This window comes from Conger conger, chromosome 15 (genome assembly GCF_963514075.1).
Source record: "Conger conger chromosome 15, fConCon1.1, whole genome shotgun sequence".
Lineage (NCBI taxonomy): Eukaryota > Metazoa > Chordata > Actinopteri > Anguilliformes > Congridae > Conger > Conger conger.
In genome coordinates, this window is record NC_083774.1 from 13,616,671 (window position 1) to 13,641,591 (window position 24,921).

The following is a 24,921-nucleotide window of genomic DNA, read 5'->3' on the forward strand; positions in this document are numbered from 1 at the left end:
TTTTATATTCATATAAACAATTGGTTGTTTAACTGGAAACAAACAAAAAGAAAAATGCTGGTTAAGTGTCTTGCATAGAGGCACAGAGGCAGATGCTGCCCTGGGAATTTGAATTTGAATCTAATTACCAATTTCGGTTAAACTACATTTTCTATATTGATTTTGCCCGGGGAGTACAAACAAAACAAAGTGGTCCAAAGAACATATTCCTGTAAAATCTCTTTATCAGCTTGTCTCCACTCAACCCATAATCTAAGCTTTTCCTTGTTTTATCTTTGCCATCTGATTTTCACTCCAGTTTTTCCTGTTTAAAGTCCCAACAGGTATTTTCATTGGAAATCATTGGGATGTAGATAAATGCATCACCTTTCCACCATTTCAGGTCAATGGTCTGATATAAACTAGTCTAAATTACATTTGAATTGAATACCAACAAATTGTTAACTACCAGATCCGTATAGGTAGTCCTGCCTACTTCCTTAAAATGTGTGCATTTACCAAATTAGGAGCCCTGCTGTGATCCCATTTACCCAAATTAAAGGGGATTCACCATGCGTCGTAAATGGAGCAAGGACTGTAGAATCACCTGCGTGCATTTCACACGATAGAGCGTTTAAATAGTACCGTGCACACAATGACCCTGCAGTCACCACAGCCGATTGAGTCATCCGCAGCCGCCTGGTCCGGACGTCCCCCTCAGACCCCGGGATCGTACACCAATCATCAATCATCTTCAGCATCTAATCATCCTCGAGACGTCCGCGTATCTACCGAGTCCCTGAGATTTGCTTTCCCACATCATCATATTCCGCAGGAAACGCCGTATCCGTCATTCACAGCCTGCTGATCGCGCCACGTCTCTCGCTGCCCCGCAGTCAATTTAAACGATTCTGGCAACTTATTTCCCTTTCTTTGTTTCCGAAGTAGCAGCACAATCGCCATGCAAAATACGCTGCCTTAATTTCCCCTGGGTGAACTTCATTAGAATCAAATAGGCTTGTGTCTAATTCTTTCTGCAAATGTGCTTAACTTCAGGTATACTGGTGAACACTCCGACTACTTGTCTAGCCACATTTAAAATCTGCAAAATAGGCAAGCTTCCGCACATGAAAAGCACACGTGCACGTCTGCCTTAAAATGTTCTCAAATATTCCCCAGTGGACTGCTTTGTCAAACTACTGCATATGCATGCATTTCTGAGGAAAACAAGAATGGGTGATCATGTTGTACTTTAATTGATTACATTTTTGACATTTATTAATGAATTTCATAGTTGCTTTCAATTATGCATTTAATCCAAATTCCTTGTAGGGAATGAAGGTTCAGATGTTAATTGACACATTCAATGTTCACAGTGTGTTTACACATCTACTTCTGTTGAGCACTGATATCTCAATGCAAAATGTCACAAATCAATTATAACACAAAATAAAAATATTTCCAATCCTATTGAAGAGGAAAACCCTTCAAAAAGAAAATGCTCAGTGTAACTTTGAAACAAAATGTCTTGCATGGCAGGGTAGTTCATCCTGAAAGCATTTTTCTGGACTTGATTGCCACACAGACAAGTAAAAATAGCAGGTTCAAATCCCAAGTAATAAATCAATACATAATTAAAAGGCAAGTGAAATATTGATATTTAATGAAGATCCTCCCGAGTCATCAACCTAGGACATTAAAACAGAAACAAGAAATCAATACATAATTAAAAAAGCTGGAGCCTTGAGTTAACAATTCCATGGCTGCAGGACCCCCAGCTCCTCTTCATAATTTAATATTTGGTTCAAAATATTGTTGGGCACAATAAAAGACTGTTTTCTTTGTTGTGTTCACAAATTTACAGAAGACATGACAAGCACTCATGAAGTGGGTAGGTACCAGTGCTATAACAAGACTGTGTATGATTACATCACTGTAAACCCACCGATCAGGTCTGTCACTGGGCCCACAGAGCTGCCTCAGTAATCACCCAATGGGTGACTATGACAACCACCTCTTGCAGGCTACGCCTTTAACTTCCACTACTTTTTAAATAGTGAATATACGATGCACACCATAAGCACAGCATATTATTTCTGTAAGAAAAAGAAAAGCCTGAATGAATGTTAAATTCACATCCACAGTGCGCCGTATCTGGGAATGCTAGTGCGGATTACTGCTGCATTTGACCGCTGTCCTTGCTGATTGCAGACACTAGACAATCGCCTGGAAAATGTCACTTGCAGAAATGTGGCTGCTACATTTGCATGTAAATAATTGTTGTCAAGATAGGAAAACTAGGCAAATAGCTTTTAAACATGTGAATAAAATGATCAATGTATCATAGAGCTATTTTTTTCCAGGCTTTAATGATGAACTGGAGCCTGATGAACTGGGTTTTCTTTTAATATTTTAATATTTTAATATTGTATTATGTATTTCTCCCTTTGCAATTTCTGTTGATGATGATGATTATTATATTTTGCTGTTTCTTTTAATTGTCATTAAACCGTATCACATGTGTTTCATTCCACAGGAAATATAAAGCCAAGTATCCTAATTTCATAATTATGATTTTTCCTGAAGTTTACAAAAATGACTCGATGCCCTTGGCTAGAATTAAGTCATTACACGAGTAGCCCACTTGCCATATGTTTCTACTGAGACCTGAAGTACACTAACAATGTGACTGAAGTAGTCTCACTTTAACATTAAACATCTGCTTTTAACTCTTAGCCCTTTAAAGGAGCATGTTTGACCTTTTTGTTATGAGTACATAATCTGCTTATTCTCTTTAATGCTGTGCCATGGGAATGACTCAAAAGACCTGTGTTTGCTTGCGAGTGAACATTCATTTGACTAAACTCTTGGTCAATGGCAGAGTTGTGACTCAGAAAACCACACTGAGAGGTGGTCATCATTGACTATGACTGGTGCACTGCTGTGGGTCAAGAGTAACCCAGTGTTATGATCACATCTCCTGACGCAGAGTGACTCAGAGTACAGATCGTACAAACTGGATATATATATTGCAACTTTGATATGAAACCAGTCATGACAGTTCCACATAGAGTATTGTTTGTAATATTTAATCTCTATTAACCAGGAAACCCATTGATATATAGAATCCCTTTTACAAGAAGGCCTATAAAGGACTATAAATTCACAAATGACACAATAACAATTTTACACAAAAAAAGCAAATCACAAAAAACATCCAGTGAGCAGCAATTCTGGGAGCAAAAACACCTTGCTAATGAGAGACGTCAGAGGAGAAGGGCCAGACTGGTCAAAGCTGACAGGAAGGTGACTGTAATGCGAATAACCACGCATTACAAAAGTGGTATGCAGAACAGCATCTCTGAACACACAACACACCATAACTAAGTGGATAGGTTACAGCAGCAGAAGTCTCACTGAGTGTACATATATTCCAGCTTTTGCTCACTGCTCTTGGTACCCAGAATTTAAAGTATTCAGAACTCATATTGTAAGAACTCTGATTTCAACTTTTTATTGTACAAAGGTATGGGAGAGTACCCAGTATAGCTATTCAATATATATATATATATATATATATATATATATATATATATATATATATATATATATATATATATATATATTCTGCAGGTTGCCAAGAAAGACATCCCCAACATATCATACAGTAGACCTTGATGAGTAAGGGGTTTACAACCTGTGATAAATCTGAAATTCCCATGATACAAGGATGATGTAGTGTTCTCATAACAATTTATCAAAATCCAGTGCAGGAGGAAAAGTTGCAGGGAGAAGTTTCTTTCTCGCAGTCAAAGAAAACCATGGCTTATTGCATTACAGTTACAGCTTACTCTTTTATCCAAAGTGACTTACAGTTGATTAGACTAAGCAGAGGACAATCCTCCCCTGGAGCAATGCAGGGTTAAGGGCCTTGCTCCAGGGCCCAATGCCTGCATGGATCTTATCGTGGCTATGCCAAGACTTCAACCACAAACCTTCCAGATCCCAGTCAACAAAAATAAACAACTAATAATCCATCTTTCCATCCATCCATTATCTAACCTGCTTATTCCTGCTCAGGGTCAGGGGGATGCTGGAGCCTATCCCATCATGCATTAGGTAAGAGGCAGGAATACACCCTAGACAGACTGCATATCTATCACAGGACACACACACCATTCACATTCACAGAAAGATCTGAACCCAGGACCTACTTACAGTGCAACCTTCACCATCTAATAACACACAACTAATAATGTTGAACTGAAAAGAAGGACAGGGACTCAACCCCCTAATCAAAGACCCAAACACATATAGGCACAGACACATGCACATACAGACAGACAGACACACACAAACACACAGACACACACGCACAGACACATACACATACAAACACACACAGACACATACACATACAGACAAACACACACGCACATATGCATACACATACACACACACACAGACCCATACAGACAAACACACAAACATTTGTTTTCCAGGTGTTTTTTTTCAAAGGGCTAACATAATGCACACAACAGGTGTTTGTCTCTTCTGGATCCGAGATGAAACGACTCAATGTCTTTGGAATATTACACCCGAGTCCACGGTATTAAACGCATCCACACAAATCGCGGCGGTAATCTGGTAATCTTGCCCACCTGCGAGGGTCAGGGAGCCATAAATATTGCATTCGGTTTCCCCTCCCGGGGCTGCCGGTGCCTGCTTCTGCTTCCTGCATGAGCGGCTTCCCCGCACATGACAGGCAAGGGGCCCCAGCACTGTGCCTGAGGAGAGGGGAACAGAGCCGCTCAAACCAGCGCTGGAGGCCGCGAGTCTCCCAGGCTCAAATAAAGATGAGAAACTGAAGCGTGGCCCCGCTGCAATATTGACGTGTGGCCGGGGATTCAGGAGACAAATTCTGCTTCGCTTGGTGCTTACGCGCTTTAATCTCCCCTAATACTTTGATTGTTTTGTTTTCCGCGGTGTTTTCTTTATGCCGGTTGTGAATGCCGATTGACGGCCGTGGCTGGTGCATTGCTGGGGAATGTAATTTAAACTGCGTTCGGGACTTCTTCCCCAGAGACTGCAGCTATCTGTAACAGAGGTGTGTTCTCTGCCTAAGCCTGGCCATCTCCGCAGGCTCTGTGAGGCTGTCGGTAAAGCCGTGGGACTGTCTGATGCACTTTAAAACCTCACCCTTTGTATGAAATGTAATTAACCTTTAAATTGCTGTTGATCTTTTGTCAATTTGATGAATATTTTTTAATTATATAACTGATGAACACATCATATATAACTTATGAGAAGAAAAAATATGTTTAATTTCCATTTTTTTTCTTAGTTTCCAGCATCACTGCCATTGTGTGCCTTGATTTATGCAGCAATATATCAGAGCGCTCATGATGTTGATGCATATTGCATATATTTGATGTCTTATTCGGTCTGAGAAGCTGAGAAACTGCTGCCCATTGGCATTTCAGCACATATAAAGAATGGACATGTTTTACAGCTGTTCATAGGTTAATAAATATCATAAAGGAAATGCATTTGTCGAACATAAAATACTGCAAACATCTTGACAAATCATAGCCCTCTACTGTAAATAATGGATTTGACTGCAATGAAGTCAGCATGAATCCATGTGGGCTATCTGTAGACCAAGCTCCCTGTATTATCTTATTTCAGCGCTTTTAATCTTACGCTCCAGCAAAGCTTTATTGCTTTGGTTGTTAGTTTATCTTGTTGAGTGTAGCAGTATATACTCATGAAATGCCATTGAAATAAATTTAAAAAACTGAAAAAATAAAAAGTGAGAGACTCTACACAGCTCTCATTCCCTTTCTGGGGAGAGTCTATGGGGATGTGAGCTACAAGAATACATTTGGGGAACAGCTGCATTCATGATGCTTCTGTAATTAAAAAACGTGCTTGTTTCAAAAATAAGCTTTCTATTACCAAAATGGTGAGGGAATTGTAAATGTCAGTATTGTTTCAGCTGAAACCAAAGTTTTCTTTTCTGTTGTTCATCGATAAGATGGGTTGCCCCATCTCCTCTGGAAATAACTGGATTTCTGACGTCCTTACGTTCAACTGGAATACATTGTGAAGTAATTGAACAATTTGTTAACATGGAGAGATGACAGTCATGCCAAGATAGATGGAAATTAAATGAGCATGCACAATTGCATGTTTAGACTCCCTCCCTTCAGCAGTGCACTAGCTAAACGGGGGACTCTGTGGTTCCTGTGATGGTGCAGACTGCATAAATGCTTGTGAAAGTAAACAACGGCAGCCTGAATCACATGGTGTACTTGAGTTTGGATAGATTGAGTCAGGCATAGAAACAACAACTGTAAGTTAGTAGCTCCTGTATCATCTTAACAAATTCAGAATTTGGCAAGAGCTTGAGTCCTCCAACCTTTTTTAGCACTTATACTAATTCTTCACTTCCCTGGAACTTTATTTGTAAATGCTTTTCTTTTTACATTACATTACAAGGCATTTAGCAGATGCTCTTATCCAGAGCGACGTACAACGAAGTGCAGTTCAAACACAGGAACAAGTGTGAAGAGGACCCTAGAGGACAGCACAGTTCCGAGTCCTAGCCTGACCATACAGATACAGTTGGACCCCTTGAAGAATACATCAACTTCTGAAATAGCATACCACGGTTGGCAGCTAGAATACCCAGAGTACAACAATACAACATCTAATCTAATAGCTTTTTTAGTTATAACTGTAATTAGCATGTGATTGATCAGGAGCCACTACTGCTGTTTAAGTGAAATGTGTATGGATTTGTGTGTCCCTGCTTGCATGTTTGTCCATAAAAAAGGAAAAAGAATCTTGATCCAAAATGTATTCATGCAATGCTTCTTCCCATGGCCTTGTTAGGGTGACCATCACTAAAAATGCACCATGTGCTCTTCTTAGAGATGAAGATTTATTGCATCATATAAAGTCTGTGTGCCACAGCCTGGCTGTTGTCCACATCTGCCCAAGTCTGGCTCTGTGTATGCCTGTAAGAAAAAGCACTGACGTCAGTCTACCTTTGTAGATTTCAAAGTCAATTAGCCTTTACCACATGGCTCTGAGGCCTGAATTATGTGTGGGTGACCTTGGAGTGAAATGTGTGTGTATCGCTGTGAAGTGTTTTCAAGCCATATTTCTCTCCCAGTGTCCAATACACAGTCAGTGTCATCAGCATGTTTTATTTCAAATGGAAAACTACTCTAGGCATGGCAATATCGTTATCTCATGCATACTGACAAAATATCTCTTAAAGGGTCTACATTTTCACCAAAATGGTGCATCCCACAAGCTGCATTTTGAATTTGAAGTATATTGCTTCAAAGTTGAGATATGCCAACAACAGTATAGGAAACCATTGCATGCAAATAGACTAATCTGCATGCCGTGTTTGTTAGATGAAGGATTTGTGGCACCGTAATCACTGCAACTTTTCTTGCTGCTCGTGGTCATTTGCAATTCCGATGATCATTTCAGCAAGGAAAATGGACATGACGAGATGAATGTGTCTCAGCTCACACTGCACGTTGGCTGACACATCCGCCCCTGACTGTATTGTGTATTGCAGTAAAAGGATGCTGTCAAACTTGAAAATATTGAATCATTTAAGTATGTAAGGTAGAGTCTGACAGAATGCTTATCACACAATTACATTTTTTTCTCCTGAGGCAGAACTTAGACTAGGACAAGTGCCCTCCTTGTAGGACAAGACTAGGAAAGACTGCTCTTGAGACATGGAAAACATTAATTATTTGTATCAGTAACCTCGGCCAGACTTAATAGGTCATCCAATACAACTCTTAGGACAGGGGAGACAACAGCTGGACTGCCATTGTCATTAGTTTAAAGATAGCAAGAATTTTAGTTTGATACAATTTTGTAAATTATTGAATTATGTCATTTCTATCCTTTTTCTGAATTTCTTGTGTATGTATGGAGTGTTGTGAGTGCTTGTCCTCTATTCCCCCCCCCCCCCCCCCCCCCATGTAAAAGGTTCAAAATAATAAAAATACCTCCATTTATATAGTATCTGTTGTCTAATGTATAATTAGCTGTATTGTGATTTAACACAGACACACAAAAATCGCATATAGTATATGAGATTACTAGAATAAATGAATAATGGATGTGAACTGGAATCAGTTTTTTGTCCGAGTCTGTTAAATTAACATATTGGTCCAGTAGGTGGCAGTGAGCGTTCCCAGGTAAGTAGACAGAGTGGATGACTTTAAATACCCAGCTGCCAGCTCTCCCATATTGCTTAGCGTTGCGAGTGTGCTCAAGTGTACAGTAGCTACTACGACTGCATTTGCAATTTAGTTGGAGTAGTTGGACAAGATTTCAGCTCCGAAGACTCCTGAGCGGCGGAGACAGCATAAAGAGGAACTGACCTAAATAAATAGTCAATACTTCTCGTCGGGGAGAGCCAAAGATCCGGACGCGGGGAGGAGATGAGGACTTAGGACTGGAAAAGTGGATCGAAATTTCAAAACTGACTTGTAAGCGATGCGCTGGCAGCATGGCCAAATGGTTCAAGGAACACCTAGGGTTCAAAACCACCAAAGCGCCACCACCGGCTCCACCAAAGCCGGACTACAGGAATTGCCTCTCCGCTGTGTCAGGCAACCACCAGCCAAGCTCTGCGGCCACTTGTCACTACCCGAGTCCCGCACAGCCGGACATTCTCGCAGCTTACAAACTACAGAAAGAAATGGATTTCGAGGACCCTTACACAGGAGGTGGAAACGTTTCGCTCTCAACAGGTTTGAGTTCTTTAGGGTCGCCGGATATGAAATACGTGTCACCAAAGCACCGTCTTATCAAGGTAGAAACGATCGAGAAAAGCAATTCTGTTCCAGGCAGTGGCATAATACCAGCTACAGCTGTTTCTGCTGTGAACGTGAAATCTCCCACTTCCCCTCCCGCTGAGAAGGAAAACAAACAAGAAAAGGTAAGGCTTAATGTACGTGCAGCGTGAACACGCGTGCAACTGTGTAGATTGTGTAACAACAATGTAGCCGTTTAAAGTTTCAGAGAGTCTGTAAGGTTAGTGAGAAAAGTTGAGTAGGCTATAGCTAAGCATTTAGACTAGTCAAGTCGGACACGTGAAATACATACTTGCATGTAATGAGCCGAAGTGAGTAACCTACGCTAGTCTACGCCTAGTTTACTAAATATCCAGTGCCATAATTTAGTTTTAAGAAACAAACAAACGGAGAATGGCAAAACGTTCGTTTTAGTCAGTTCCTTAAGAGTGGGAATCAAATTAGCGTCAGACACTTCCACGCCTGGTATCGGTTGGCAAATATCACTTGAAAACACGAGTCCATTCCAACCAAGACATATGTGTAGACTACAGTTAGTTCTGATTTTCTGTTAATTTCTGATTTTATACAGATACTAAAATAGCCTGAAGTTGATCGTGCTTGAAGGCGACGTATGGAATAGAGCGATACATTAATTCCACAAAACGTATCCGACGTGCAGGTGCCGTATAGTATATGAGGGGTTATTCCTCTGCCTTAAAACGAACATTAGCCTGCCTTTGTTCTCACACTTCTCCCTTTTACATTGTTCATTTCTACTGGAAAATATATAGTTCTTGTCCGTACCGCTTGGTTTGCTAAATGTAACTTATTGCACATATAATTACACAGACTGATTTAAATGTGCTTCCAGAACATGATAGACTAAATAGCTCACTTTAAGCTATCCCTAAAGCAAGGATGCATTGGATCTATTCGCTAATCACATATTACTCTGAACCTCTAACTGTCCGCCAAGGTGCACAGTTCAAAAGATCATTTGAATCATTTGAGCGCGTCCCTGTGCCTTTTTAGAAATAGGGTAATCTGATTAACCAATCCAGGAATGCACGGGATTCTGTGTCGTGATATTGCTGCTTTGCCATAGGCCGATATCTATGCAAAGAGGAGGAGACGATCCAGGAAGTACACCTACGCTTTTGAGAAGGGGTGCAAAAGTAGGCTATTGCCCAATGCAGGCAACACCCTAGCTGCATAACTCATGCAGGCTACTCACCGTTACCAGTCACCACGTCCAGAAGTTTCTTCATTTCTATTTGCTAACTTGACTCACCATGACAAGTGCGATCACGGGAGCTTTGAAAGCAAGGTCCTGTCAGAACACAGTCCAATATTGAACACTGGCACAATTCTACCCTTTTACATGCATTTCTGTTGCACTACATAATTTCTGTCACCATGACCTCCAACCCATAAAAGTGTGTTACTTCTTCTGCCTCGTTCTAACCCCCGCCTCAGGGTGTGAGGGGCACAGGCGCTGCAGTTGTGATCCTTGGCTGGAACTGAGGCGTGGTTTGAGTGGGTGAGCTGTCAGAAATGAGCACGTTCCCCAGAGCTCCTGCAGTTGCACACTTTCAGTTTGGCTGTTCTGGGGGGAAATCTGGGGTAGAATCAATGAATCAATCAAGACAGTGTAACTAATAAATTGCATTCAGTCTGCAATTGCAATTAGTCTTAGAGTCACTCAGTCAGTGGGACTCAGTCAGTCAGTCAGGCTAGTCACTGGCAGGGACCGATAAATAATGTTTCACTTCCACCTAGTTGTTATATATCATAGATTCTGCTGAGATGTTTCTTTTTGCATCTCACTTTAGGCTGCAATACCTGCATTTGCTTACTGCGAGCATTCCTTGGTGACATTCAGGGGACTGTTGTGCCCAACTGAAAAAAAGCATATGGAAATGCATAAAATTTAGTTTTCTTTGACCAGAACACTTTGTGGACTGAGCTTCAATCAGAATCATACTGGCAGCGAGTGATGCAGTTGACATTGCCTTGAGAAGTTGCCTGTTGTTTATCTGTGAAGTTCATCTTTTGATACACCCTAACATCTGATTTCTGGTAAAACAAGGTGAAAGTGACACCGACAGTGAATGAGCTGAGAAAGGAATGTCAGTGGATATTATAGCTCATTCAGTAACTAAACACTTCCTTTTTGAATAAGGAATCAGGAAATATCATGCTTTGTTGTGGTTACTGATATTGTTATTTTGACAAGATGGATGTCTCAACAACCTCAAAGAAATATCAACACTTGATTTATTCTCATCACATTCAGAAGCATTTAAAATGGCTGTGCTCGATATGGATGTCAATGGCCAAATATGCTAACATTGGCAGCTGCACTTTTATGGAGAATGTAATTTTTTATCGAACAGCTAACAGGCTGCTAAATTGTGAGGGCACACAAGGCTCAATTTTGAATGGCTATGACCAGAGAAGGCCAGCCTACAGCCTTTTTATTTTTGCCACGCCACTCTCCCGTTTCTTCAGCGCCCGTATTGACGTTTTGATAGGGCTACTTCAGCAACGGGTGCTAATTATGTAACTGCTTCTCCGACGCCTGCTTCATCACGTCCGAGCAGTCCTTCAGCATTGCTTCGTAAGTTCATTATCCTCTCCAGCTGTTGAAATGGTTTGTGCAGGGGAAACGGACCCTGCGGCTGCCTTCATTGGATTCTTTGACCGGGTTGTGTAATACGCAGCGATCTAAAAACGGGGCGAGCCACCTGCGGTGGTTTTACCGTTTCACCTATTGCATGATGGGAACTGTGAAATAACAGCACAGCACACATTTTTTTTTCGCGGATGAAAGGGCTTGCATTGATTTAAGAAGTTCTCCTTTTTGCTAGTAAGGCACTTATGGTACAGTGAGTTATGGTGGATGATTAGCCTGTCGTATGGATAACTACTTTGAGCTACTCCAACAGTTTACATTGAGCTACTTTGAGCTACTCCAACATTTTACCAGAATAGATGGATTAAAAGTAAAACATGAAGAGGATGAACTCGCAAATGCAGAAAACCCAATGTTGAACCAGTCACATCCTCAATAGAATTGGAGCATGCTTGTGTTTATGGTTTGCTTGACCGGAGAAAACTTTTGTTAGTGCTAGGAGCCCTTCTGGATACCAAGTGATAATTAATTTAGGTTATGTGAATCTCACTTTCGTAATGGTGTATTGATAGTGTATCTTTTCTCTCTTGCTCCTCTGCTAAGATGCACATCTGGAACCAAAATACCTTTTTTTACTTGGTGCCTGAGTGTCTTTGTAATGGTGAATTGTCTCAGCTTTACCCGAAAGTGTTGGTCAACATGGATTCAGTCAATATCGCCTTGTACTGTACCAAATTTGTTTTGGTTTCTCTTTACATACACAATTTAGTGAGCTCAGATCTACAAAATTAATAAACCATGTATGGTTGAATAAATGCCAAAGAGTTACATAACTTCTGCTTCCATCTGCACTGGAGCTGAAAACAGAAGAGTCGGATGCAGGAGGGGGGGTTGATGATTTGGGCATGGGTTCAAATCCCTGAGTGACTTACATGCTAATCCACCCATTTTTTGATTTGACGAAGCCCGATTCTCCATCCCTACATGGAAGCAGTGCGGGAGTTATTTTGGGAAAACCACAGCTTTGGACAGGCCCCAGAAGAGCAGGCAATGGCAGAGAGGAGCAGCTGCTGTTGGGTCAGTCCGCTTTAGCTCCAGCGTGTGTCAGGCCTATATAGTCATCAGCAAGCCTGATGGTTGTATAACATCAGTGCCATTACAGACGAGCATTTGATTGTGGCCTCCTTAAAGGACAATGACTAGCTAATCATCCATCATAGCACTCCGTTTGTAGATACTCTTAACGCTGTTATCTGCAGCCTACTGAGGCGTGAGTATCTGTTAGAGTTGCTGCATAGAGATTTGTACATTTCCGCTTTTGGCAAAGCTTACTACGGGGAACTAGATACAGAGTTACAGTTGAACATTTGAGAAGATTATGTTATGTCTGTTGTATACTGTGTGTTCCACTCATTGAATTACTTAGAGGTGAAAACAAAAAGCACTTAAAACCCAGGAGTATGCTATATATTCACAAAAGACAAATGGCAGAGATGGTAAAAAATGAATTTCCATAATATTTTTTTTATTGCCTTTTCAGATACTGATCCATTTGAACTATCAATTTATTGAGTCCTCTAAATGGACCGATTGCTCTTATTCGCCATGTTATCCTTTGTCTTTGTATTTCATTTATTCTAAGGTTAGTCGTGCAGTTTTATGTTAATAGCTTTATTCTTTGTTTGTCAAATGTAATCTTCTTGCTAGGGCTCTGTCAGTATATTTGTGAATGGTAACTTCGAGGTCACTCTTACATAGGAGGTCTGAGTTGAATCAATTTTGTCACTTTTCTTTTTCTCCTGATGATTTTATAATATAATCAGGCTTATTTCTGTGATATGTGTGAGTCTTGTCTTTACCTATGAGAGCACAGGGCACCACTTCCAAAGCATTGAATGCAGGAATAACCTATTTGCCAGTTAATTTTTTCCACAATCCCATGGTCTGTCTTTGAAAGGTTTCAGTTTGAAAAATAATGTTTCAGGTCTAAGGTGAGGGGCTAAGTGTTTAGTGTATCCATGCAAGGCCTTTGTTCTCCACAGGGACCACAGTCTGCTGGGAGGATTGAATGCATATACATGTCGGCATATACATGAAATTGCTGTAATATTTTTCTTTCAAGGCATCGAGCTAGACTGATGGATATTGCACATCCCCCCTTATTAGCATCCAATTAAACCTGTGGGGTTTAATAAGCACTTCTGCTAAATGTCAGAACAGTGTTGGAAGTGGCCCTCTTAATTTAGCTTTCAGCAGCCAGCAAGCAGCTTTTTAGCAGAACAGCATCTGCAGACAAGAAATTGCATGCTTTGAATATTTCTAGTTTTATTTTATTTTTCTGACTTTTGAACCTCCAATGTAAGAACAACCCATTAATTTGCAGTAAAGAACATCTGTCTGTTTTTAGGTCTTCTAAATGTGCAACGAAAGCTTACATTTTTTATAATATTGACACAATGGGTCTGAAATGTGCATGTGATATCGGTTTTATGAAATCATGTGTTTTTATAAACTTTCTCACAGTCTTTGTGGTTCCATAGAGAACCCTGTGTCCTCTCTAGATGTAAATGAATATCCGGATATTCAGATGAAATGTAAAACAGGAATAATGCAAATGTGAATCATAAATAAATAATAAAAAGTGTTTAGTTCATTTCCATACCATTCTTATTCACGTTGAATTCTGTAGCCGAAGTTAAAACTCATATCAACCCAGTGTTGGGTGAACAAAACAATCCATATTGGTGTAATTTTAACATTAACTTTTTTACTTTCTAACCTACTGTTAAAGAGTATCCAGATCCTATTCCAGTAGAGTAAACCAGTATCCATTGACCAAATATTTAGTTATTTACTTCCGTAGTGCTTGGCTATCCAAACCGATCTGATTTGGAAAGTCCTCCTTTGAGGAAGGAATTTGACAGTTTGAGCAGTGTGCCAATACTGCCTGTGTAAGTTTTCTTTTTAAATGTTCCAGCTCATTATCTTAGTGATGTCAGAACGGCATTGCTGCAGGAAGATGAGGTTGACCTGGGAAAGGTATTTAGCTCGGAAATTTTGGCTGCACATGCTGTTTGGAGTTTAAAGCATCTAATTCCTGGCTTGTTTTTACTGTAACTGAGTGCGTGCGTGCGTGCGTGCGCGCGTGATAATGTGTATGTGTGTGAGCGTGATTGTACCATTTAGGCCTTTATTCTGTCACATTCTACAGCTTTAGACTGGACTAAATTCTTTGTCTTTTGAGGCACTGCATTACGTGAAGTGTTCTCCTTCCGTCCCTGGCTAATCACTGCCTGCCAGTAAGAAAGCTGTGCTGGTCAGTGCGCTGAGAGTGCCAGTAGACACATGGCACTGTTTTATTTAATGACAAAGTAAAGTGCTGCCAGCCAGAGGAAACCATGGCTGGGAAACCAGACCATTACAGGCTGATTAAAAGGGGTAGAAAAGAGTCCTTAGGTCCTATGACATCTCACGCGCGTATGTTAAGGCCGCAGGAAGGTTAGGTATTTTTAGCTGCCTCGCTGGTAAATGTTGGCGTGGTTTTGTCTCTGAATGCAGAGCTCTCTAATTGGGATAATCAATTCCTGTCCCAAAGCAACACCTTGATCCCATTTTTCCTGTCTGCTGTGTAAGCACGAGAGTGCTCCTAGACAATGCACACTGGCTGTTTCGGGCTCCCTTTTTAACAAAGTTACAGCAGAAGCCTATTATGGCCGACTGATATGGGTCAAAAGTGTGAGATCTGTGCTTTTGCTAGTGGTACTAGCTCGTTAGCGCCTTCAATCACTGAGGAGTTATACTGCCGGGAACCGTGTTCTCGGGTGGGCTGTGCTAGATTAGCTTACGCTGCTTGGCTCTGTTCTGACACTGGATGATATAGAGCACGGGTGGGCAATTCCAGTCCTGGAGGGCCGGTGTGTATGCAGGTTTTTTTCCCACCGATTTCTCTGGCTAAATGAGCTAATTGGCCGTATACACCAACACTAGTTCACTGAGATTAGATCACAGTAAAACCATTTCATACAGGGACACAATTCTTTGACTGTTATTCATGCATTCATCAAGAAATGTAGCTAAAATGTCAGATGGCATAAATGTTAGAGCCAATTAAATAATTAAGACCAGCAGTTGGCATGAAAACCACCTCTGATATAGAGGGTTTGTCTGGATGTGCATTTGCGTCCATCAGACGTAGAGGTGAGAGGAGCTTGGAGAGTTTTCCTCAGTCTTCCATTCAGATTTCAGCCTCATGTTCTTCCCCGTTTTCTCATATTTCAGGGGACGTGTATGCAAACCTGTCAGACTCACTGGCTGCACCCGCCAGGTCTGTACATAACTCTGAACTGATATTCGAGAGAAGCTTCGTTGATTTAAACCCAGTCATAATTTGTGTACGTTAAATTCTTCTTTCCAGAGGCAAGTCCTTCTGTTATAACCACAACTTGTGACATGCCCCTATTTGTTACTATTGCTTAATTCCTAATTGAGCATAGAACATTTACTGACTCATCCCTCTGTAACATCAGCAGTGGGCATGTGTGCGGAGGCCACTGAAAACCTGGGGCTCTTCTTTCTTTTCCGCTGTGCTCCCTTAGTCATTGTGTGGGAGGACTGCACTGCTAGCATGTCTTTGACTGATATTTGCATTTTGCATTTAATAGAAAACATACAATAGCTGCTTCTTTGGAAAATTTGCATCATTTTTATTTCCTTGTTTCTTTATTTCTTTATTTTACATACAAAGTAATGTATTCGGTTCCGTTTCGTTTTTGCAGTTCGGCTTAATTCTGTGTATTCATTGCTACAGGAGATAAGAAAAGGTCAGTGTTAGCTTCATGAAGCTGAAATCTCTTGTCTATCTCTGCCTTAATGTATGGTCTCCTTCCCTGGCAAGAACTTTGTAGTTGAGGGACACAGGAGGAATAATTTTCTTTGAGACGAGAGGCAGCCAGTGTTTACTTCTGCTCGTGGAAAATAATGGCCAAGTGGGCCATTTCAGGATTAAGGAAGTGCTCCCTTCCTGAGAGGAAGTGTTTACAACTTGGTGACATTCCCTTTTCCCTGGGCTCACCGCTTGGAATTCTGCTAGATTCAGTTTTTTTTCTCACATTTTCCCCATTTGAATCCAAACGGAATTCTATATTTTACTCGGTGCTATCTGACAGTGTGTCCCAATACGTCCTGCGGAATCATGCTCTCTTGGTCTGTATTTATACATAAAGCCATGTGAAGATGGATGTTTGATATTGGGCCCTCCCAGTGCTGGCCTCTCTCTGGTCTGACTTGCTTGAACTTCCCACCACAGAAGGCCTAACTCAGGCCTGGTTTCTCCTGAATGCGGTAACAGCATTCACTCCTCCTCCTTTTCTCTGCGCTGTTTGTTTATGCACCGATTTGTTTGTCTACAGTCTCTCCACACATCCCAGCTGAACAGTAGTGCCACAGTACAGTATTCTTCACTGTCCTGTTCCATTACACAGCGGAGTACTGTAGCGACAGGTTGTTTGTGTTCGCATTTGCAAGCCCTCTTTCGACACCTTAGATTTGCGGAGGAATAAGTGCATGGCTGTGTAAATGACAGTTCTCGTGTGTCTGTGTGCGCAGACGTGCACAAACCCGTTCATCCGTAACAAATTGCCTCAAATTACGTTCTTTTATTCTGAACAGTAGCCGTGACGGATAAATCTGTAACGCAGTGCGAAAGCTGTGCAGAGAAAGGAAATTGGAATTTGTCAGGCACGTCGTCAAAGTTCTTGATCTCGAGTACCTTTTTGTATATTAAGAGGGCTTTAATCCCGTAAAGAAACACTTAATGGAGGTCCTGACGGGAGGCGTTTCAGTCGCTGCCTGGGTCGCTGCGAGCCGTTCCCAGCGGGAAAGCCGGGACTGCGGCTTTGCTCCCGGTATCTGGGCAGTGAAGACAGATCCGGCCTTCTGGAGGGAAAGGGACTCCTGAAACATAAGGGAGTGATTTACCCACGAGGTAGAAGAGTTAAAATGGATATTTCATCCAGGCTTTGAAGGGCACGGACAGAGCTGAAGGCTCCTTCTGTAATTTTGGAAATGGAGAGGAACATTTTTAACAATGTTCTCAGAATGAGATGTGGGCAACGCTCACTGCTTGCTTTCTAATGTAACTGTCAGCCATGAGGTAATGAATATGTTCACCTTTTCCATAACTTACAAATCCCAGCTTGTGGATGAATTACACTAATTTTTACACACTTAGCAGATGCTGTTATCAGAGGTGTATACTGGACATTGTACAGCTGGATATACACTGACGCTGTTCAGTAATTCGGGTCAGGTACCGTGCTCAGGGGTGTGTCTGCAGTAGCCCACCTGGGAACTGAACCTGCACCCTTGGCACTGCTCCCTAACAGTCATGCTCCGCTGCAACCCTGCAGTTTGTTTTCATGAACTGCTTTACTGTGAGCTCGGGGAGAGGAGGATAACATATACATTGTGAAAAGAAGGGTCTGGTACAGTTTAAATAGCGAAGAGTTTGGCTGATGTGTATGCATGTATTCATTTTTTTATTAACATACTGCATACTATATTGGTTATACAAATAATATCACAACTTTAGTAACTATTATGGTATACCTATAATTTACAGCACTATCATTCAGAACTGAAATGTTTGAGGGTTTCTCCAGATATTATTTTTTAGTATCCTGTCTACCACACACAATGCAATATGCATGCAGCGTCTTTGGGGATTTTATACTTTTATTCAGGAAAATAAACCTTCTCAAATGCCCCTGGATTTATAGATTTAAGTAACTACGTTTGTGTGCTTTGAATTTGTAAGGAGCAGCTAATAAATAAATCATTCAAATCTCAGCTGGTTGTTCTAAAGCGCAGATGATCGCAAAAAGAATTGTATTCGCACGTATGATGTGCACCAGATAATGGCTTGATTAAATGCATACATCACATACACTCATTGAGCAATTTATTACGTAGACCAGTAGACCTGCTTGTTAATATTTAATCAACCGATCATGTGACAGCAACTAAATGCATAAAAGCAGGCAGACATGGTCAAGAGGTTCAGCTGTTGTTCGGACCTAACGTTAGAATTGGGAAGAAATGTGATGTAGACTTTGACCATGGAATAATTGTTTGAGTATCTCAGAAACTGCTGATCTCCTGTGATTTTCACACACAACGCGCAAAACAAAAAACATTCAGTGAGCAATAGTTCTGCGGGCAGAAACACATTGTTAAAGAGCGAGGTCAGAGGAGCAGGGCCTGACTGTTCGAAGCTGACAGGAAGGTGACAGTAACACAAATAACCACACACTACAACAGTGGTATGCGGAAGAGCATCTCTGAACACACATCGTGTCAAACCTCTAAGTGGATAGGCTACAGCAGCCGAAGACCAATAAGTAAAAAAAAAAGAAAGAAAGTCAAATAATAAAGTGGTCTGAGTGTATATTCCTATAGGTAAAAGAAACCGCATATTGATGAATCAATTAATCATGAACTAAATTTTATCACATAACAGAGTGGTAATGATAATGCTTTTAGGTACAAGCGCTTTAGGGGTTTACTGCCTAGTCATTTGTCTTGAATTGCTTTTTTCCCCCTTCCCATTTTTACAGCGCTGAGCCATAAATTTTTCCATCCATGATTTTGAAGCTTTTAATAAGGCTGAAAGCAAATCTTGTGAATTAATTTATCTGAGGACATGTATGAATTCACTGCTCATTAGCGGTTATTGTGCTGTCAGAATTCTTTTACAGTTTACATTTCTGACTGTACACCACATTGTCAGATTTGACTTATGCAGCTTTTTACCATTAACAATACTGCAGTAACAACTGCCTTTTTAAAATCTCTGGACTGTTTTTACTTCTGACACTATGGCATTGTGTGATCAATAAGGCTTTGAAGTACAGGAGATGAGTCTACATCAGACATTTAAATATGGCCTTTCTTAGCATCCTATTGCAAAAATAAAAACCCTGATCAGTGCTGTATGCAGTGTATGAAGCCTGCAAGCCTGAAAGTTCTTGATGGGCGCAGAACATCACCTGTGCGCAACGACAAGGATCTTGTGCTGGTTAAATTCTTTATTAGGGACACACAACACATTGTTGTTTTTTGGTTGGATTTGTTTTACTTATAACAAGGAAAACAATAGTTGTGGTGAGCTACACAGTACAGCAACATTGTAAGGAATTAGTGTTATGAAAGGTGTGATGCTACTTCAGATAAATAATCATATATCAACTCACAGTGGGAGCCCATTTTCATTTTGGTTCTGAAAAGATTGATCGTGTGCAATTGTGATGCTCAATTTGTTCTAAGGGCAGTTTCTTTTTAAATTAAATGGCTAAGGAGTAACCAAGTCAACAAGATCCTTCAAATGCTTGAAGGCAGTTTAGTGACTTGCTGAATCCATGAGTCAAATAGCCTTGTATTTGGCTACAATCCTATGTGTTCTGTGAATTGAATCAAATATAGTGTTTGTGATCCCTTGCGTGTCTGTGTGTGTGTGTGTACTTGAAACACAGGGCCACCAAGCACCCAGCTCCAAAATCTCTTGTTTTTATGGTAAAGTGAAATCTTTCCCTCTGTGTCTGTTTGTCTCTCTCCATGTAGTAAGCAGACTCAGCCTGGTTGCATGACTCCATTTGTCTATTTGAGCATGCAGTATCTGCCAGGTCCTTACTGGTTGTTCTGTTTGACACATTGCTCAACTTTTCAGGTTGAATATGGAGGTTTACTGAACAAGGACTTCAGGGCAAAACTACAGTCAGGCACCACTTTTGACTTTGGTTTCTGTAAAATTAAAATGTAATTGCCTTTTTTTCTATCACTTAATACGGCATCAGACGCACAATTGAGTTTTAGCCTTCAGGAATATGAACACAGAATGGAAAATGGCTGTTACACCATTACAGCTCGGCTAATGTGCTTAGTTAACTTGGACTGATTTGAAATAGACTTCAATCCCTGAAACCCCATAATGCATTTTAAGCAGTCTTGGTCCATTTTCCCACATGACTACAGGCTATCCCTGTGCTGGCAGGTGTAAGACATAGAGGGGTTTTAGCTCAGCATGGTACCAGAGAGCAAATAATTGGAGAAATCCTTCTCTATCTCTTTGGCATGGTAATATTGCTGAAGGTTCACTGGATGGAATAATATTCACTTGCAAGGTTCCTTTGTAAAGCCCTCTGAGCAAAGTTATCTTCTGAAGTATTTTGGACAGTGCCTGCTTTCAAAGGGGCCTAAGCTTATATTTGTGCTGAGAAAATATCATCGATGTTTGTGGAAGTGTTTGGTCCTACAAAGCATAATTTATAAATGTGCTATATACCGTACACTGTACTGTGTGCTTTCAAAAGTCCTTGGGTGAAAAATGCTTATTTGGATTTTACATATATTTTAGAAGATAATAAATATATTCTCCAACAGCATGCACATATTTTAAAGCAGATGACTGATCAGAGAACAGGCCACGGTACCCTTCGTGAGAGGGTTCGGTGCTGGCGTGGAATTTGACTTCCGTGAGGATCTTGATTCAGTTTTTTCCAACACGCCCGCCCTTACCAGCCGGCAGATGGTTCCTCCGTAGCCTGCCCCTCGCTCTGAAGCGGTCCATTTCTCTCCGTGTCGCCCTGTTATTACTGCGGTCCGTTAATTACTCCCTGGTAGGGCACTCCAAGGGATTTGAAGGAGGAACTCTCACTTCCTGCACAGCTAATGAGGAACACCTTTACTTACCAGTCTGCCTCCCACCACCCACCATTTTGCGAAAACTGGTGACTGGCTGTTGTAGTTCATGTTACAGTGTAAACTGTCAAACTGGTTGCTTTTCATATCTGGACTTACGAACAGTGGAGCAGTGTTGCTATAGTTAAAAGGAAGTGACCATAAAGCTGGAATAGACACTAATCATATTTGACTTGAATGTTTTATATTTCTTGGTTTGTTTTGACAAAAAAATCTTGTTCTGTCCTTATGTTCTGTGACAAAGAAACGTATTGCTGCAAACACTGTTGTCAGAGCTGTTTAATGACTCTTCAGTGTGTGATATCAGTGCACAGAGCCTCACAGAGCCTGCCAGTGTTTGAAACATGAAAACAAATGTACTTTGCGCTACTGCTGCATCCATTAGCGGAAGAGCTTGCTGTCACATTCTCTTATCTTTCTCTTCAGGGGCTATTGAATTAAATCTAGCCTGAGATAAGACACCACATATGATTCAAACAGATGGCTTTTAGCATATGGTCAAGGACTCATACATATTGTATGTTGTTGACAGCATGTAGGCCTGTTTTCTCCATGGAAACCATCCAGTCAAACTACACAGACAGGGCTGGGGTCCTTTTGATTCTCTTTCATGTATTTTGCTTGATTTATTTTTTGGTTTGGTTTGGTTTACCTGTACTTATTGTTTTGTGGTGTTATGAAGACAAGGTTAAACACAATGAGGATGATTAACTGCAGTTTTGCTTGCATTAAGCTTTTTTGTGGTGGGAGAGAGAGAGAGAGAGAGGGAGAGAGAGGGAGAGGTACATACTTTCTGCATTTATCTCTGAGTCTGGCACGCATTTGAAACCCCTCTGTGAAGTCCATCTAATCCACCTTTCATGTATCTGATGTGGTTGAACATACAGCCTGCCGCGCACCTCCATTCTTTGATGTCCTAAGCTGTTCTTGCCTTCTCTGCAGTCGCATGGCCTGTATGGAGGGATTAATATTTTACTGGATATTCTTTCTTAGTTGATCACATTTTCATGTTGTGTTCACTGATATACTTATTGCGGAGGGAGTGCACATTTTCAAAATGAAGGTCCTCTCTGGCATATAGGAGAGAGTGGGAGGTCAGAGTGGTGTGTCTCTGGGATGCATGCTGGGGAGCTAAGCATAAAGCTTGCGAGAGAGCTGTTGTTGCCACTTGGTTGCTTTCTAGCTTTCTTGTTTATTTTCTTGATGAATGATGTGCTATAAATGAAGCAAAGGTTCTTCCCCGGAGTTACCCGGCACATTCATTATGGGAGCAGCCACCCTTTTACTTTCAGTTCCATTTTATTGGTTTTATGTTTGTTCATCGTCTCAGTCTCTCTCCCTCTGCCTCTCGATGTTGGAGAGCTGACCGGAAGCCGTGCGTGTGCGTGCGTGTTTTTGTGCGTGCGTGTGTGTGTCTGTGTGTGTGTGTGTCTGTGTGTTTGTGCCGTAGTTACCTCGTATATCCTGGAGTCCAGCAGTGTTTGTGTCACCATTTCCTTTGCAGTCTGTGTTCAGGGAGCTTTCATTGGCTGCTGTGGGGTAGAGGGTGGAGCTTATTCTTAAGGACTATGCTGGCCAGTTTACTCCCCAACAGGCTGTTTATATTTGTGCTCACAACAGATGGGCTACTTTCACTGTTTTATTTTGCGTGTTTATCATATATAAATGATTGGGAAATGGGTCCTAACATAATCACATGTTTAAAAAACCTCTGTTTATGTCTTAAGATGTTAATTCTACCTTTACCATAGTTATAGCCTGATGCAAGCAAGGACCTCTCTTTTATGAATAGGAAGCTAGTTGTGGAAACAGCCCCTTTGTAATTCTTTGTTTGGTTTGTGGTATTGAACATATCACAGGTATGTGTGGATCAGAAAGTGTTTCTGCGATTATTATGCATGTGGAGAGACCTCCTCCCTCTGCCTTTGACTTTGAGTCAACGCTTCCGTCGGTAAAAAGCACGGCTCCTTGGTCCAGCTTATACTGTGGCTCCATGTGCCATTCTCTCCAGCTGTTCCTTATCCGTGTTTTTGCTTCTGTTGTGCTGCTCCCTCAAGAGCTGTGCGCTGCTGTAGAGTCAAAGAGAGGCACGATTTACTCATGTTTTCTCCTTTTTTTCCTCCCCTTTTCTTTCTCCCCCTCTGCATTTTTGCCTTTCACACTTAGCTGCTTATCCTGGAGGACTATGCTGACCCGTTTGACGCCAAACAGGCCGGCGGGACCCAGGCCACCACGGAGAAAGTCCCAGAAAACGACGGCTACATGGAGCCCTACGAGGCCCAGAAGATGATGGCGGGTAAGACCCGACTGTGGATGTATTGCTCCACAGATATGTGGTGTCTGTAGCATAGTGGTTAAGGTTCATGACTGCGACCCGCAAGGTCGGTGGTTCTAATCCCGGTGTAGCCACACTAAGATCCGCACAGCCGTTGAGCCCTTGAGCAAGGCCCTTAACCCTGAATTGCTCCAGGGGAGGATTGTCTCCTGCTTAGTCTTATCAACTGTATGTCGCTCTGGATAAGAGCGTCGGCCAAATACCATTAATGTAATGTAATGTAATGTGGTGTATTACAGTTTTGAAAAATAAGAGAAGAGATTATAAAAATTAACTGGCGATATTCAAAGGTTGTATTCAAGATGCATGAATAGCTAATCACCTGTGGAAAAACACGTACACTCCACTCTAGTTAGTTCTGTACTGTTTAGTTGGTACAGAAGGAGTGTATGGCAGTGTTGGAGAGGTAAAGCTGTATAGCGCTGGTGGCAGTAAAGTAGTTTTTGCTTATTTTACTTTTGAATCCGAGTTATTGATTTGAATCCACAACAAGACTGGAGACTGTATTATTGTCAAATGGAAGATTGCTAATGGGCACATCCAAAGGGCACATACAGAATGAACTTTTCTTTATGAGAAGTGCTCCTGTAATGTCAGTGCAATTTATTTGTCCTCTCCTTGGTGCAGACAACTCAGCTGCATTTTTTTTTATTGCACCAATTATGTGAAGTGACTTAACGTGTCTTGTCTGTTGTTGCCTAGCAGGCGGTGATGAAGTACTGTTTTGTCGTGGTATATACTTTGTTTGTTGGTGGCTGTACAAAAAGTGCTAATAAAATAAGCCTGCATTGTTCCGGCGTTTTGAAAAGGTATTCTATGCAGGGTGTGTATATGATGATGTGGTATGCAGATCGCAGCTGTTGGAGGGCTGCATACAGTGTGCTCATCTTTTATGCCGGTCTCAATAGCAGACTGCCGTACGGAAGCAGAAGGCTTTGTTCTGAGATAATGATTCATGTCTCTGCCAAACTTTACTGGGACATTAACCATTTTGTCATCTGCTGTCAATCCACAAACTCCAGACCAATTTATGACTTTCTCACTGAAATTAAAGTAAAACCTGTTTATGATGAGGACATTTTCTTTCACGTGCTTTCTTCAATCGACAACTTAATGTTTGAAGGAAGCTTTTGACGTCAGCGCTCTTCCAAGATTTTAAACAAAGGTAGTATCTGTGTGTGCAGCGTACCAGTTCCTCTTTTGTAACTACATGTTTATGTCTTCTGCAGTAGTTTAGTTTGGCGTGCTAGTATTCTCTGTGTGAGAATATCACTGTAGAAAGCAGAAGAGTGAGCCTTCTGCATTTAACTGTCATCCTATGCTTTACATGTTTTACAATGAGAAGTAGCTTTAGAGGCTCCATCTGTTCTTTACGGTAT

At 41.2% G+C, this 24,921-nt stretch overlaps 1 protein-coding gene across 3 annotated transcripts in view; it reads left to right on the plus strand.

The window, feature by feature from the left end:
* Positions 1 to 8,290: 8,290 nt before the first annotated feature.
* LOC133111601 (SH2 domain-containing adapter protein F-like) overlaps positions 8,291 to 24,921 on the plus strand; it is a 67,639-nt gene continuing 51,008 nt past the window's right edge. For 2 of the 3 annotated variants that reach the window (XM_061222073.1, XM_061222071.1), the window contains exons 1-2: positions 8,291 to 8,962; positions 23,374 to 23,503. In XM_061222073.1, the coding sequence (XP_061078057.1) occupies positions 8,531 to 8,962; positions 23,374 to 23,503 (562 nt within the window). In that variant the 5' untranslated portion in view covers positions 8,291 to 8,530. Of the gene's footprint in view, positions 8,975 to 23,373; positions 23,504 to 24,921 lie in introns of all 3 variants that reach the window. The other variant, XM_061222072.1, reaches the window with a different exon arrangement.